The sequence below is a fragment of the Podarcis tiliguerta genome (assembly GCF_965153285.1).
Source record: "Podarcis tiliguerta genome assembly, chromosome: 16".
NCBI lineage: Eukaryota > Metazoa > Chordata > Lepidosauria > Squamata > Lacertidae > Podarcis > Podarcis tiliguerta.
In genome coordinates this window covers 36,523,181-36,540,284 of record NC_139549.1, presented here as the reverse complement: position 1 = coordinate 36,540,284, position 17,104 = coordinate 36,523,181, and the positions used below count along the sequence as shown (strand labels likewise).

The 17,104-nt window shown below is 44.7% G+C and overlaps 1 protein-coding gene across 2 annotated transcripts in view; it reads right to left on the bottom strand.

Annotated features, from left to right (window-relative positions):
* Window positions 1-17,104, bottom strand: part of LOC310666794 (transmembrane protein 132D-like) — a 453,449-nt gene that overhangs the window by 272,985 nt on the left and 163,360 nt on the right. The window contains exon 3 of one of the 2 annotated variants that reach the window (XM_083418173.1): window positions 4,471-4,617. The exons of the other annotated variant lie outside the window; for it this stretch is intronic. Coding sequence (XP_083274299.1) covers window positions 4,471-4,617 — 147 coding nt within the window. The remainder of the gene's footprint in view (window positions 1-4,470; window positions 4,618-17,104) is intronic. 2 annotated transcript variants of the gene reach the window in all.

The following is a 17,104-nucleotide window of genomic DNA, read 5'->3' as shown; positions in this document are numbered from 1 at the left end:
AATGGTGGAGGGGAAATAATTACAAATCAGTACGTGTGACCTGAAGGTCTAATGAAGTTCAGGCACTTGCCTTGCCTGGTGGGTCAACAAGAAGCTTGATAGGGTTTCTAGTTTTGCAGCCTGTCTGTGATTAAAACTGCAAGTTATCAAGTATCTTGAAAGCTGCAATTAGGGGTGGAAGAATATTTTAGTTTGGGGTCTTTCAGTTCATCATTTTCCAAACAATAAATGTAGTTTGCAACATTTCTGCAGCAATCTGCATTTAAAAAATAAAAATCCTCACGGAAAATCTAAAATGCATTTTTGTATGTTGTCTTCAAAAATATGTGCAATTCCATCAAACATATGCATTTTGGTAAACACTGACTGGGTGGAGAATTGCATCAGAGGATTCACTTATGTGTGGATTTAAAAGGATAGCTAAGTTTTGGTTCCCACGTTGTTCCAGAAAGTGCAGATTTGATCAATTCAGCTTTACCAGGCTGAAATGAAGTATGTGGATAACACCCAGGAAATCTATGTTACCCATTCTCCAGCCTCCTTGGGGAAAAATTCAATGTGACCACCAGCATTCCTGAGATACATCACATAACATCAGGAGGCTCCCTGGGCAAAAAGTGTTTGAAGCATATTGTTAACAGCATGATCTCTGACACACACAGGGCATTATGATCCTCATTATGATAACACACTATGTTTATTACATGAATTTGTGCTTGTCCGTTTTGTGTTCAGTGGTACCTTGGTTTGCAAACAGTCTGGTTTGCATACGTTTTGGATTGCAAACATGTCAAACCCGGAAGTGCGTGTCTCGGTTTGCAAACTTTTTTTGGATTGCTACCCATTATTTTTTTTGGATTACGAACAAAAAAAATTGCAGGCCCCATTGGCGAAAGCACATCTTGGGTTACAACCTGTTTTGGTTTACAAACGGACCTCTGGAACGGATTATGGTTGTAAACCAAGGTACCACTGTATTGAGTTGTCATCCTTCCTTGTTTAGAAAGGGGGATGTGGTATTAGTTATATAAGGCAAAATGGCCAGTAGGAGGCGCTGTGCAGGGAGGTTGGAGATTGCAAGTAGGAAAACAAAGTTAGCAATGACCTCTCCCAGCATGGCATCCTGTTTTCTGTTCATCCTATACTGGCAAAGATAAATCTTTGCTCGTTGGTAGTCCTAACCAAGTCACATTCTCTTCATGTAATCTACCTCAATTTACGCAGACACCGAAATGATGTTCTTTCCAATACTGGAAATTTAGGGTTCCAATACAGTGGTACCTCAGGTTACATACGCTTCAGGTTACATACGTTTCAGGTTACAGACTCCCCTAACCCAGAAATAGTGCTACAGGTTAAGAACTTTGCTTCAGGATGAGAACAGAAATCGGGCTCCGGCGGCGGCAGCTAAAGTGGTGCTTCAGGTTAAGAACAGTTTCAGGTTAAGTACGGACCTCTGGAACGAATTAATTACTTAACCTGAGGTACCACTGTACTGGAAATTTAGGGCACATTGCTGATAATAATATTGCACATTATTCCATGAACAGAGAGCCGTATGTGCAAAAACTAGCCTACTCTACAAATATGACATTTACATTTGTGGATCTTCCCAAATTTCCTTCTGGCCCTGCCCACCACCAATATGTGGCCCTCAGAGGTTTGCATGGAAGGGAATGTGTTCCCTGGGCTGCAAACAAAAAACCATGCCAGCTCTGACATACAATAATGGCCTCTAGCTGTTAGTAAAACCAGAACAAAAGTGATTGTTTTCATAAACGAGGAACCGAAACAGTAGCCAGCTTCTTAAATGCTGATTGTTTTAAGGGTCACTGTCCTACATTAGCAATTACACTGTGGGAATTAAAAAAAAAAAAATCAAGCTCTAAGTCTCTGAATGTGGATTAAAAATTCACTCACAAGAACGGCGGAATGAAGCGTGTAAAGCCTTTTTTTTTTTTTTTTAATTCCCCCTGGAAAGTTCAGGATACAAACCAAGGGTAGTAATTAGCAAGACGCTCATCTTTAAAGCTCTCCAGTAATTTGAAGAGACTGAACAAGAGGGTTGGACAAAATTCAAAGCTCCTTTTAAAACACACACACACACACACACACACACACACAGCCTTCTGTTCCTTTAGGCAATTGAGATGGCTTTTTTAAAATAAAAAAATACATTCCTCTTTGATTTATAGCACATACAGCACAATAAGCAAAATAATAATATTATAAACCAACTCAAAATGATAGCATCCTTAGGTCATAGGCCCACTGAACTTAATGAGCATAAGTTAGTGATGGATCTACTCTGAGTAGGACCAGCATTAAATACAACCCAAAATCTACCCCTCCCTCTCCACCCCCAAAGATACATTTGCTGCATATATTTGATGAGCATGATGTAGAACTTCATGATGAAGGAAGGAAGGGAGGAAGGAAGGAAGGAAGGAAGGAAGGAAGGAAGGAAGGAAGGAAGGAAGAAAGAAAGAAAGAAAGAAAGAAAGAAAGATCTGCAATGAATAAAAAGGATCCAAAGGTGTGAAAACAAATCTGACCTTTGACAAACAATGTTTACAGTGGTGGCTTCCCCCAAGCAACTTTCTAAACGGCCAAGGGACCAATTTTCATGTGAGCTTGACCTCTGGCAAAGCCTTACACATTGCAGAGGATTCTGAGGCACATTCAACAGCACATGCTCAGCTCACGTGCTTCACTGTAAACCCACACAAAATGTCAACATGTCTCAGAAGAACCTTCCCAACCCCAACGGAGCATCCTAAAGAATCCCACAAAGTCTTCAACATTTTCTACTAGCCTGCTGGAGGCTGACAGAGCAGTGATGGATAGTCCCGATGCAGTAGAGGCCGGTCTGTTATGGGAAATGGGGCACTGCCCCACCACACTCAGCCAATTCCCACCTGCCTGCCTTCTTATCTAACCACAACCTCAGCAGGTAGCCCTGGCTGCCGGCTTCCTCCTGCTCCTTAGTGTCAGTTTTGCTCTTGCAGAACTCAACAGGAGGAGGGGGACAGCAGTAAAATTGGTTGATTCCTTCTGTGATTGGCTCTGGCTCCACTATCTTCTTGCCCTTCCAGTCCCAGTGGGCACCTTGTCTCTCCCAGTAACCTCTTGCATTACTGTGCTAGGTGTGGAAGGAGGAGGTTTATCTCCACTGATACATCACTTGGTTTCTTTGCTAGGTTTGGAATAGGAGCAGAATGCTCCATCGCATGACTCCACAGCACTGGGTTTATGCATAAGCTAAGGAAACTGTGGTTTAGGGGTTCAGATTATGTGGGGCCCTCTAAACACAAAAACTACTACTAAATTTAAAGTTTGCGTAATTGGTTAACAAATAAATAAAGGAACCGGGAGAAACAGACGCTAATAGAGACATTATCGCTCTGCCATGACAAAAATATACTTAATGGCCACACAATTACTTGTCACATTGTGCTTATGAATCTGCAGAAATAACGATATCAAAATTTCATTAGCTGATCTTGGTTGCTGTACATTCAAAGTGTAGAAATCATAAGGTATTTTCATTTAAAGGTATTTCGTATGCAAATAAGATTATTGCAAGAATTATGCTTTAGGTAGGTTGTGAGTTTTTAGTTCCATCCTAGCCTTGGTACTAATATATATGCAGATATAAAACTTTATTATTTCTATTTCCATTGCGTTACAATAAAACATTATTCTGCTCATGCTATGCAGCCTCTTAAACCTGATGTCACTTAAGGCCTCCATATGTCGTGATCCAGCTCTGCTCTTTCACCAGCTCATTCACTTACCTGCCTGCCCTTCCTTGTCACCTATGACTACCAGGTAGGTGCTTAAATCAGGGAAGAGGAACTTGCAGCCCTCAAGTTGTTGTTGAACTGCAACTCCCACCAGCCCAAGCCAGCATGGCCAATGGTCAGGGGTAATGGGAGTTTTAGTTCAGTAACATCAGGAGGACCAAATCTTCCCCACCCTAGTTTCCATAACACTCCTGTGACTGTGTATCATAGGAAAAGATCTATAGTGGTGAGCAAGTGCTTTCTCAGGAAGGTTTATCTGTTATATGCTTTTCGAGGCTGCCCTGATAAGCTGCTGAGCCATACCGCTGGCTGATGCTGAATTCAATACAAGTCAGGTAATTGGGTCCAGACTTCAGAGATGGAGACTGGGGATAACATTTTCAGACTGAAGGTGTTCCATTTTCCCAATTCTCAATTCACAAATATCCTGAGGTTAGAAATGGTGCAGACTAGATCTCTTACACTTTGCCATGTCCCGCATGACCTGAATGGACACTCCAGAATACAGCAAACACCCCAACAGATCTTGGCATGGCAAGGGAAAATCAACAGTGATGTCCAAACTTCTTTTTAAGGAAGTAGGTCACTATAATTCACTTTCCCAGGAGGTACTCAGAAGTACCCTGAGACACAGCTGGAAAACTACTGGTAATAAGCTACGTACCTCTTTCCCAAGGGGGTAGATTTTCTTCGACAAAATATAACAGCCGGTGCATATTTCCCAATATAATCCACACTCTTCTGGACGTCCCATGTGTATGGATTGCTGGCTCTTATGCTGAAAACATTCACGCCTTTCTTCACCTTTGCCCTGGGAGAAACAAGAAGCTATGTTAACAAGCAGACAAGGACTGCGAGGTCTAGCTGCTCTCACCAGTCTTCACTGCATTACCACTCACTACTGGTCCTTCAAAGAGGTGATGATTTAAGAAAGCTATCCTTCAGCATTCAGACAGGTAGAGTTTATTTAGCTGAGAGGTGTGTGCACACAGCACTAAAAAGGGCATCAAACTCTCATGCCAAGGTAATACAACATGTTTGCTGCACCACCTAGTTTAATGACCCCAGACATGAGTTGTGACCAAGATACTGAGGTCCCATCTGTGCTATTCAGTATCATACCACTTTAAACAGTTAAGGCTCCCCCCCTCCTCAAAATTCTGGGAAGTGTAGTTTGTTAAGAGTGCAGAGATCCTCTGCAAAGGATCAATTGTTAGACTGCTCTGGGAACTGTAGCTCTGTAAAGAAAATAGGGGTCTTCTTACACTGCTCAGTACCCTTAAACTACACTTCCCACGATTCTTTGGGGGAAACCTCAACTGCTTTGAAGTGGTATGATGATGCTTTAAATGCTTTTAATGCAGGTGGGGCCCGAGGCAGAGGCTTCAGAGTCCCCACTTAAGGAGCTAGAACAGGTTCATGACTCAACCTTATGCTGGTGATCAGGGACAAGTGAACCTGAGGCTCTTAGGAGCCCCCAAAACCAGATCCAAACCTGTGCACTTTTGGTATCAATAAATGTTCTACAGGAACAAAGAACTGGTTGGAAATCAGGATCCCAGAGAGATGAAGCATGAAGCTGAGAATCAGGATCTCAGGATCCCATTCTGCTGAATGTCTCTCAGTGTGGATGCCAGTTCCCTATGTGCTCCAAAGGAGATGTTCGGGCTTCAACATGGAACACAGGAAGATTGGTCCAATGTGACTTATCAATGACAAGATAGCTGGTCCATAGGAAGCTGTCTTCCACCAAGTCAGTTCATCTACTGCAATACTGTCTATAGCAGGGGTTGTCAACCTAGTCCCTATCACCCACTAGTGGGCATTTCAGGATTCTAGGTGGACGGTAGGGAGTTCTATGGCACAAGCTGAATCCTCCTTCCATCGAGCACTGGTGGGCAGTAAGGAAATTTTACCGTCAATAAAGATGAAGAAGAGAAGAGAAGAGTTTGGATTTGACATCCCTCTTTATCACTACCCTAAGGAGTCTCAAAGCGGCTAACAATTTCCTTTCCCTTCCTCCCCCACAACAAACACTCTGTGAGGTGAGTGGAGCTGAGAGACTTCAAAGAAGTGTGACTAGCCCAAGGTCACCCAGCAGCTGCATGTGGAGGAGCAAGGGAAGTGAACCCGGTTCATCAGATTACAAGTCTACCACTCTTAACCACTAAGTATGAAAAGGCTGACTATTCATGGTCTACACTGATTAGCAGTGACTCTCCAGGGTTTCAGCTGTACCTGGTGATGCTGGAGCTTCTGCATGCAAAGTAGACACTCAACCACTGAGCTCCATCCCTTCCCAGCAACTGGGAAGGGCAGGGGGTTGTAGTTTTTAGATCAGGCATCAGAAACATGTAGCCTCCAAGATGCAGATCAACTTCCACCAGCCCCAGCCAGCTGGGCAGATGGCTATGGATGGTGGTAACCCAACACCACCCAGAGCACCGCAATCTCCCCAAGCTTGGCCTGGATCCTCACCCTGTGACTAGTAGCATCAGAATAAATTGCACAAAGTGGCACAAATGAAAGGATAACACATGCAAAGAAAGAGGAATTGTGCGCATTTGCCCGATTTGTGCAGGTTGCAGAATCCAACTTTCCTTGATTTTAGAATCTGGATTGCTGTGACATGTGATTCTGATATTTTCTTTGAAAAGCAGGGTACACACGGCCTTGAATATGCATGAGGGGCTTTGCAAGTGTCAAATGAAGAAGAGATGTCATTATTACAAGGGAAGGCACATTTGGCAGCCTCTCCCGAGACGGCTTCTGACTTAAACAGTGGGAAGAGTGCCAAGGCAGTGTAACAAACAACACGGGATTCCTTTCCCAATCCATTTGGATTACAAGACTGGCATATATTGGGTTCGTCTGCCTAGCTGGCCTTCAGATTCTACCCTTTGGCTGTTTTCACAATTTGTCTTGAACAATTATTCTATGTAGGAGGACAGACACTTTGCCACTGGATCTCTTGGAGTTTGTCAAGCAGCTCCATGGGTTTTCGACACAATTATCCTATCATAGAATCATAGAATGGTAGAGTTGGAAGGGATCCAAGGGTCATCTAGTCCAACCCCCTACAATGCAGGAATCTCAGCTAAAGCATCCATGACAGATGGCCATCCAACCTCTGCTTAAAAACCTCCAAGGAAAGAGAGTTCAACACCTTCCAAGGGAGTCGGTTCCACTATTGAATAGCTCTTACTGTCCGAAAGTTCTTTCTGATGTTTAGTAAGAATCTCCTGTTCCACTTTTTTTTTAAAAAAAATAAAAAATATTCCAGCTTTCCTAAACTTCAAAGCAAACTTTAAAACCAGAGTAGAAGCTAGATCTCTAAATAAGCCCATCTCTAAATACACCTGACATCTGAAGGCAGACCGAATAAAGGTCCATCCATAACATTCAAAACAATTCACACCATTGCTCCAGGGCCAGTAGGAAAGGGTCAAATCATAGTCCCTGAGGAAGGTCATTCTTGGTGTCAACCCTGAACAGGTCAAGGATCTTTGTTTCATAAGACTTCTCCATCCAAACTGTGGGACTACAGAGCAAGACCCTTTTTGGTGATCTCATCAGGCAGGCAGACATTCCGATTTTGTGCTGTTCTTATCCCTTTCTTTCCTTATTGGGAACCTGCCTGGCACCAACTTTGTCATCATTTTGATTCCCGCCCCCCTGGGCACTTGGGCACCACTAACAATTTGAGTCTCACTTCTTCCAATGTTCTGGAAAGTGCAAATTAATCAAGTGCAGCTTTGCAGGTGAACTGAATCATACTCATCCCCCATCCCTACCTAGAACAGAACAATCTTAATCTTGCACGTGCCTTTGAATTGAAGATCAGCAAAGGATCAGGCTACATCTAGTGGAGCTACATCTCATGGCAACTCAAAAAAAAGGTCCTTCCCATAGTGGCCCCCACATTGTGGAATGACCCCCCCTTTAGAGATACAATGGTCGTCTAAGGGGCAGGCCTTCTGCCAGATGTTAAAAACCATTTCCATGGGCATTCCCAGAACCTGATCCTTAATACCCCTTTTACTGAACTGGTTGACATGTTATTGCTACTTGAGTGCACTGGTTTTATTTTGTACACCAACTTGTCATTTCCCTCCCCACAATGAAAAGCAGCCTATAAATAATTTTAAATAAATAAAATAAGCATGGTGGGCTGTGTGTGGTGGGGTGATCGAAAGTATCCCAAGAGTCTTCAGCAAGAAATTCCTGTCAGGTACAGATTTTCAGGTCTACCTAGTTTACATTTTCCCTAGAGCTTTTCTGCACAATCTCACAAGTCTCTTCGTAAACTACAGAGTGGAGGAATTTGCTATGGGCGTTCAGGGCAAACCAGATAACCTTGCACATATGTCAGGAAGAGAAGCACCTGCATGCTCCAGCAGTAAATCAGACTTGCAAATGCTTAAATAAAAGGAGCAGGCTAGTCTTGTGATCTGCTGGGGAAGGCGGAGAAGAGAGGAAGGCAGGATGAAGGGCTATGAGACAAGGATTACCCCCAATCTCTATTTCTACTTCTGGATTGTTGTATAGTCATTTAGTCATGTCCGACTCTTCGTGACCCCATGGACCAGAGCACACCAGGCACTCCTGTCTTCCACTGCCTCCCGCAGTTTGGTCAAACTCATGTTCATAGCTTCGAGAACACTGTCCAACCATCTCGTCCTCTGTCGTCCCCTTCTCCTTGTGCCTTCAGTCTTTCCCAACATCAGGGTCTTTTCCAGGGAGTCTTCTCTTCTCATGAGGTGGCCAAAGTATTGGAGCCTCAGCTTCAGGATCTGTCCTTCCAGTGAGCACTCAGGGCTGATTTCCTTCAGAATGCATAGGTTTGATCTTCTTGCAGTCCATGGGACTCTCAAGAGTCTCCTCCAGCACCATAATTCAAAAGCATCAATTCTTCAGCAATCAGCCTTCTTTATAGTCCAGCTCTCACTTCCATACATCACTACTGGGAAAACCATAGCTTGGCAAGGTGATGTCTCTGCTTTTTAAGATGCTGTCTAGGTTTGTCATTGCTTTTCTCCCAAGAAGCAGGCGTCTTTTAATTTCGTGACTGCTGTCACCATCTGCAGTGATCATGGAGCCCAAGAAAGTAAAATCTCTCACTGCCTCCATTTCTTCCCCTTCTATTTGCCAGGAGGTGATGGGACCAGTGGTCATGGTAACCACTAATTCTATGCCCATTTCCCTGGGGCTCACTCATCATAGACCCATAACAAGGAACCTGTGGTCCTCTACTAACAAGCTGGAACGTGTGCAGAGGCTGGCGACCAAGATGATAAAGGGTCTTGAAATGAAGTTTTCTTTACTATTTTATTTCTTTCATAAAAATTGTACACCGCTTGATTTAAAAAAAACAAAAACCTCAAAGCAGTTAACAACAACAACAACAAAAATAAAACATTTGAGGGAGTTGGGTATGTTGAGCCTGGAGAAGATAAGATTGAGAGATGATAGACCTCTTTGAATATCTGAAGGACTGTCAACATGGCAAATGGAGCAAGCTTACTTCTGCTGCTCCAGAGGATAGGACTGATTGTTAAAACACTTTGGGAATTGTATCTCTGAGGGCGAGGCGGGAATTGGGGTCTCCTAAAAACTCTCAGCATCCCTAACAAACCACAGCCCTCAAAAGCCTTTGGAGGAAGCCATGACTGTTTAAAGTGGTATCACAGTGCTTTAAACTAATGATGTGAATGCCACTGGCTCTCATTGCCACTGGTTCTTGTCTGCCGTGCACTCTGCTCATTTTTCCAGCAACGGTTTCCAAAGCAAGGCTACGTTAATGGACTGATCATAACAACTCCTTCAAAACAAAAAACATTAAAAAATCACTGAAGCCTATTTAATAAACTCTACAATTGCAGCCTGTTCTTTTTGCATCATTCCTCAGAACGAAAGCATTCATAGCTCTACAGCCTTTGGTAAGTCAGGAGGTCCTGTCTCTTTGCTTCCTTTCATCCTCATTTCAAAGAGTGTAGTCTTACTTGGGAGTAAGCCGCAGTGAGCTAGCTGCTCCTCTAATGGAGGGAAAGAAACAAAACATGGGCAGCGTTATATTACAGACTTGTACCAGAAAATAAGCACTATCCCTGGTGAATAGAGACAGTTGGAGCAGATGGGGTGAGCCAATGACGGAAGCCACCAGGAATCAATACCTTTGCATTTCCCAAAGACAGTAATTTCCCAACACACTCTTCTTGTCCCGCTAAACACCATGTTTACTCGGGTGATAAGGAGAGGCTTCAAATCATGCAATTAAAATGCAGGTGCCGTTCCATTTTCATTTACTTGTGCGTGCCTCTTTTAACATCTCCCAGCCTTGTTTCTTCTTCCTCTTCACTTCTTTGTAGTTTACAACCAGTTAGCACTTTAGCTCCCAGCCCCTGTCATTACTGCAGGCTGGTAACGGCCGTGAAATTGTTACTTAAGTGTTGTATAAAGTGGAACAGCTGGCTGGCAAAGACATAACTGTGTTGCAACGCCGCACAGCGCCAAGGGCCACAGTGCAATGTCAGCGGAGCCGTCATGTCTGGCTCTAACCACCAAAGAGATGAATTTTGGGGTAGTATTTTTATAAAAGCTCCACAGGAGGCACAGGAAGAAGATCAAAGCAGAGTTTGAACAGAAAGTTGATAAGTTTTTTTCTTCCTTTCTGTGCGCAAAGGTTTGGGAACATATAATTGCATTTGTTTGTATTTGTCCCATTCCACTCCTCTCTCTACAGGAAAACAGCCTGGCTTGGCATCAGCGCCCAGTATGGTTGGGCACATGTCAGGGCCCATCTGCCTGTACAGTATACTGCTGGTGGGCTGACGCTGGAATTGTGGCTGTCTGCTGTTGGAGAAAGGATACTGAGCGAGGTGGAGCTTGCTGTGATCCTGCAAGCCAACGCTGATGCTATAATATGCATCAGGAGGCATACAGTGGCCAGACACCACTCACTACCTTCATCCCCTCCCCAAATTCAAGTTACTATCAAAAGCACTTAAAGAAGTTGGCAAACATCTGTAAAATTGATTCCAGTTTTCTATTCCTGAAGCTTCCCAAGCAGCGGCATAGGGGCAGCTACTGACACCCTGGGGGCGGGCTAGTGTGGCACCCCACTGGTGGACTGGGCAGACTGGTGGTGCTGAGCCACTGGAGACAACCAGAGCAGAGGCGCTAAGATGCTGCCGCCACCTCTCCTCCTCTCTGGTCAGGCCTCCTCCTCAGGCCTGACCAGGGAATGGAGCTCAGGCAGGGTGGCGCTGGGCCATCACGTGCCGGAGCCCAGCAAATGAGAGGCACGACAGGGTGATGTCACCAGCCACGAGGAGAAGGAGGTGGTGGAGCTTTGCCCAGGCACAGTTTCCTTCCCTTCAGCTCTGGCCTACAGGAGGGAGTCTGTCGTGGGGGCACAACAAGGTGTTGCCCTCCCGAAATGATATATAATGAGATGAGAAAGATGTTGAAATACACATTTATTAAGAAACCAGATGCATTTTTACTTGGCATTGTAGGAGATGAGATTAACAGACAGGATTGTAAATTGTTTTTATATGCAATGACAGCAGCAAGAATATTATTGGCACAAAAATGGAAGCAAGAAGAATTACCGACGATAGAAGAATAGCGGATGAAATTGATGGACTATGCAGAATTGGACAAATTAACCGGAAGGATTCGAAACCTGTGGAATCAGAGATTCTTAGAAGACTGGAGTAAATATATGAACTATTTGAAAAGTAATAGTAATGAACAGATTACGCTGGTAGGATTGCAAGAAGTTTTGTAAGGAAATATTGAAATATTGCAAGAAAGACTATGAGAGAATTATTAGTTGATGACAATTAAGAGTAATAGATATATTAAGAAATGCAGAATAAGTGATAAAGGATGGAAAATCATGAGAGGTGTTGACAGAATGTATAAGAAGTTATGCTATGTGATTGTTGGAAATGATATGGTTTTTTTTTAAAAAAAAAACCTAATAAAAATATATAAAAACAACAACAACAAGGTGTTCCCCTTCCCATCCCAGCCCATGCTATGTCTCTGTGCTCAAGGTCTGCATAAATTCTTGTATGGAAACAAACCAACACTACAAACAGGACAGGTGGTGGAACTTGGCCTTCTGCCTTTTGGCATACATAATTTGGGTATAGAACTACCATGTTTTTCCATGTATAACATGCCCACGTGTATAAGACACCCCCTATTTTGGGGGAGTCAAAATTATGAAAATGGGGGAAGCTTTTTTGGGGGAGAAACCCCCTGGAGATCAGAAGACCTTCTGCAACGGACTTAGCTACAGTGCAGAAGGATGCCACCATGGGAGCTGGGGGCAGAAATGCTTTTCTTGTGTACATGGGTACTTCGTATAGACATTAGATGACTTTGGATCCTCTGACACTCCAAGTTTTTCTGGGTTACACTTTCTTGATGGAAAAGCGTAAATAGAAAAAAAAAAAAAACAGTTTAAAGTCTCCAAGTTCCTTGTGGACTTGGCATAATTTACGGGGAGCGATCTAGCAAAACGTAAGTCATTTAAAGCTGAATAATATACCCACAAATTCTTATTAAGGTCTGCGCTTTCTCCAGCCCTGCGAGACAGAAACCAGTTATCATTATGCATCACCATGAAAGCAGATTAAAATTAAATCAATCTGTTTATCTATGGGTTTGCAAGACAGCTTTCACTCCCCAAACCTAACATGTTCTTCTTCTAATTAACATTTCAGGAGGAAATGAGGAATGCTCACACACATACATACACAATCACCCAGACAGTGAAGCATCCTCACTCAGAGATGGATTTCTTCAAAAAAGAAGAAGAAGAAAGAAAGAAGTCCCATAAGGCTTTCTAATTAAATTTAATTAGTGAAAGGGCACAAGCCCAATGCAAACTTCAGAAGATGAACTTCGCACGCCTGAGTTAAATAAAGCAGATTTCTTGGAGACGTTTGGTCTGTGAACTGGGTAGACGTTATAGTGCGTGTTTCTGCAGCAGGGCGTCAGGGGCTGAGACAAGGAGCCTCGTGCCCCCATAATGTTACCAGGCTTCTCACTTTCACTGGAAGAGTGGGGATTTGGGGTTCATTTGTTCTCTGAGCCCTGGAGCAGCAAGTCAAATCACAAGGCCATTACCCGGCTGGCAGCTTCTGGTGTGCTAGACTAGCTGACGCATGGCTGTCTGTGACAACTATTTCATGTGCAATAACAACAGCTATATAAAGAAGCGACACTCAGAGGAGCAAGGAGAACATTCACCGTCCTGTTGCTGTTTTGCTGGATGGAGAAAAACATAGAAGTAAGGAAAGAGCTTTAATGCTGACATACACACAACGGTTTTCACTGTCCGCTACAGTCATAGATCCATAGAATAGTAGAGTTGGAAGGGACCACAAGCGCCATCTAGTCCAACCCCCTGCAATGCAGGAATCTTTTGCCCAACATGAGGCTTCAACCCATGAAATTAAGAGTCACATGCTCTTGCAACCAAGCTATTGTTTCTTTAGGAAGTGTCTTACTCATCTACTGGGTATTTTGGAATGCTATTTGTCTGGACACCTCTTAAGATGTTGCAACCAAATTTTGCATGGCAGCTCCTTCGAGTTCAGCAAGCGCTTTTCACCTATGTTTGGTTACAGTTGGGTACTACTTTGAATCAAGATGGCAGCCTGTAACCTTTCAAAACTGCACTAACTTTGACCATTGATTTCAAAGTTATATAGTGGTACCTTGGTTTATGAACTTAATTCATTCCGGAAGTCCGTTCTTAAACCAAGGCGTTCTTAAACCAAGGTGTGCTTTCCCATAGCAGCAGAGGACTCAATTTACAAATGGAACACACTCAACAGGAAGCAGAACATGTTCTGCTTCCAAGGCAAAGTTCACAAACCAAAACACCTACTTCCGAGTTTGCAGCGTTCTTCATCCAAGTTGTTCATGAACAAAGCTGTTCTTAAACCAAGGTACCACTGTACATTGTTGGTGTGTTAGAATTCCTGGGCAGCACTGGGCATGAGTTATTCCTGTAAGAGGTTCTCAATAATCTTAACAACAACAAAAGAGAAGGATGGCCATTGGCGTTCCTTCCAACTCTACAATTATTTGATTCTATGCATACTGGGCCCAGAAAATTAGTTTGACAGCTCAAAGCTCAGGGTAGGTCCTTACAACAAGAGTCAAGTTTTGGTTCTCCCTCCAAATAATAATAATTATTTAAATTATGGCCTGAATTTGCATTAAATAAATAAATTACCATATGCAAAGTTATCCAAACATGTCACGAACCTGCACCCCAAACCTTTCGTGTGACATCCCTGAGTTCCAAGCCTGATTCTTTATTTATTTATTTATTTAAAATACTTTGACATTAATTCCCAGGGCGAGGCATAGTGGATAATTTATTTCTATATTGTAACTGGATCATTGGTCTGCTGTGTGTGTTTGTGTGTGTGTGTGTGTGTGTGTGTGTGTGTTTAAAGCCTCTATTGTTCCGAAACTCGGTTTGCTCTAGTTCTGCTAGCAAATGATTTCCAATAAGGATTTATCCCCTCTTCCAAATCACCCTACATGTGTAGATAGCATGAAATGCTCAGTTGTGCTCGGCTTCCCAACCATGCTGGCTTTCAGCAAATAAACATACCCTCAGTCCCAAAAGGAAGCAGTTCCAGCTCCAGGCATCCCCAGTCACTCGATCTAATCACTGAGGCAGAAGGGAGCACAATTAATATAATAATGAGTGAGGCTAAAATTATTCTCTGTCCAGCTCTCGCTCTCCCCCCCCTCCCGCCCCTCTTAAATCTAGGATGGGAGGGGGGAGGACGGAATACATTGGTGCACACACACAACACACATTCCCAAATGTCCCCATTTATCAGAGGCAGTCTCTGCATTCCAATACCTCCTATACTGGGAGAACATTGTGATTTGCTAGACAACTCATTCTTCAAGGTTCAACTTGCTCTCTAGGATCCCTGGAAGTAAAACCCCAGAGTGAATGCATGGCTGTCCCCAGTGGCGTAGCGTGGGTTGTCAGCACCCGGGGCAAGGCAAGTAATTTGCGCCCCCTAACCCGGGGCAAGGCAAGTAATTCCCCCCCCGCTGCACTGTCCCTCCCCCAGATAGTCCCTCGCTCTCTCTCCGCACCGCACAGCACGCCTGGCACCCCCCCCTCCACAGTGGGCGGCGACCCGGCGGCTCGGATCGGATTGGCACAGCCAGCACTGCAGTGAGAGAGAGTGAGTGAGCCAGGTAGGGTCAGAGAGCTGCGAGTGCAAGCGCGCGCCCCCCCCCCCCAGATGTTGCGCCCGGTGCGGCCGGGCCCCCCTGCACCCCCCACGCTACGCCACTGGCTGTCCCTCAGGCACATGCAGGGCCAAGCAACCTTTTGTCTGACCCAGTCAAAAATTAATGTTGCTGTCAGTTTCTGTTCCCAATCAGTTTCATGAGCAGATGGAAAAAGAGCAGGAAATAAGGCTTTCAGGGGTCATGAACCCTGATGGCTGTGCACTGCTTCCACTGTGGGAGGGACTATGCTTCTGAATACCAGGTGCTGGAAACCACAGGAGTGGAGAGTGCTGTGTAGGTCCGGCTTATGAACTTCTCATATGCATCTGGTAGGCCCTGTTTAAAAAGATAAAGGGACCCCTGACTGTTAGGTCCAGTCATGGACGACTCTGAGGTTGCAGAGCTCATCTCAGTTTACTGGCCGAGGGAGCCTGCATACAGCTTCCGGGTCATGTGGCCAGCATGACTAAGCCGCTTCTGAGAGCCACCGTGGTGTAGTGATTAGACTCGTAATCTGGTGAACCGGGTTCGCGTCTCTGCTCCTCCACATGCAGCTGCTGGGTGAGCTTGGGCCAGTCACACTTCTTTGAAGTCTCTCAGCCCCACTCACCTCACAGAGTGTTTGTTGTGGGGGAGGAAGGGAAAGGAGAATGTTAGCTGCCTTGAGAATCCTTATCTGGCATCTGGTAGGCCCTGTTTAAAAAGGTAAAAGGACCCCTGACCATTAGGTCCAGTCGTGGCCGACTCTGGGGTTGCGGTGCTCATCTCGCTCTATAGGCTGAAGGAGCCGGCGTACAGCTTCCAGGTCATGTGGCCAGCATGACTAAGCCGCTTCTGGCAAACCAGAGCACCGCAGAGAAATGCCGTTTACCTTCCCGCCGGAGCAGTACCTATTTATCTACTTGCACTTTGACGTGCTTTCGAACTGCTAGGTTGACAGGAGCAGGGACCGAGCAACAGGAGCTCATCCTGTCGCGGGGATTCGAACCACCGACCTTCTGATCGGCAAGCCCTAGGCTCTGTGGTTTAACCCAGGCCCTGTTTAGGGAAGCTTTTAATGTTTGACAGACTATTGTATTTTAATATTTTGTTGGAAACCGCCCAGAGTAGCTGGAGAAACCCAGCCAAATGGGCGGGGTATAAATAAATTATTTATTATTATTATTATATTTATTTTACCATGAGAACAGGAAGCTCGACTAGATGGGCCACTGGGCTGATCCCGTGGGTTCTTTTTGTATTCTTATGTTAAGAGGGGAGGGGAAAAGTGGGGCTGGGGTGGATAGGCTGTGGATAAAGATTAATCTATTCTCTCCCCCATATTAGGGGTTCCACAGCCGTATTGGCTAGCTATAACAGAGAGTGCAGGAGGCTGTTTTGGTCAACAGAAGTTAGGGAGTGTTGATCTTGCATGTGGTGGGTGTCAGGAAGTCCTGGGATCTGTGAACAGCTGCCCCTTGTGGTGAGCTGCAGAACTATAGGAACTGGCTTCTCAGTGAAGTACCTTCAGCTCCCTGACTGACTACCCAGTCAGAATGGTCATTGAATTGTCTTTAATAGGAAGGTTTCCTATTTCAGTTGAGCCTTGCTTGGGCATCTAAGTCTTCCTGAACTCAGGAGTGCCCTTACATCCTTGGTTGTCCTTTGGTCCTCTATTTCTGGCTTGCTCCTATCTCGTGGTTCCTCCTTTGGTTCTGATTTGCCCTTCAGTCCCGGCTACTAGCTTGCCCCAGGAGGCTCAGTTTCCAGCTTCTAGATCACCTTAGCCTATAGCTCCTGGTCCAGCCCCAAACAGCAACGAGGACCAATGCAAACTCTGCCCCATGCAAGGTCTTAGGCATATCCTAACACGCCGGTGACCTGCACTCCCTAGCATGGTTGATCAGTTCTGCATACACAACACTAGACCCACAATCCTATGCATACTTGAGGGAGCATTCCTTTATGCACTCATCAGGACAGTTAACAAGCACCAGACCAGGTGGCCAGAGAAAAGAGGTTTCATA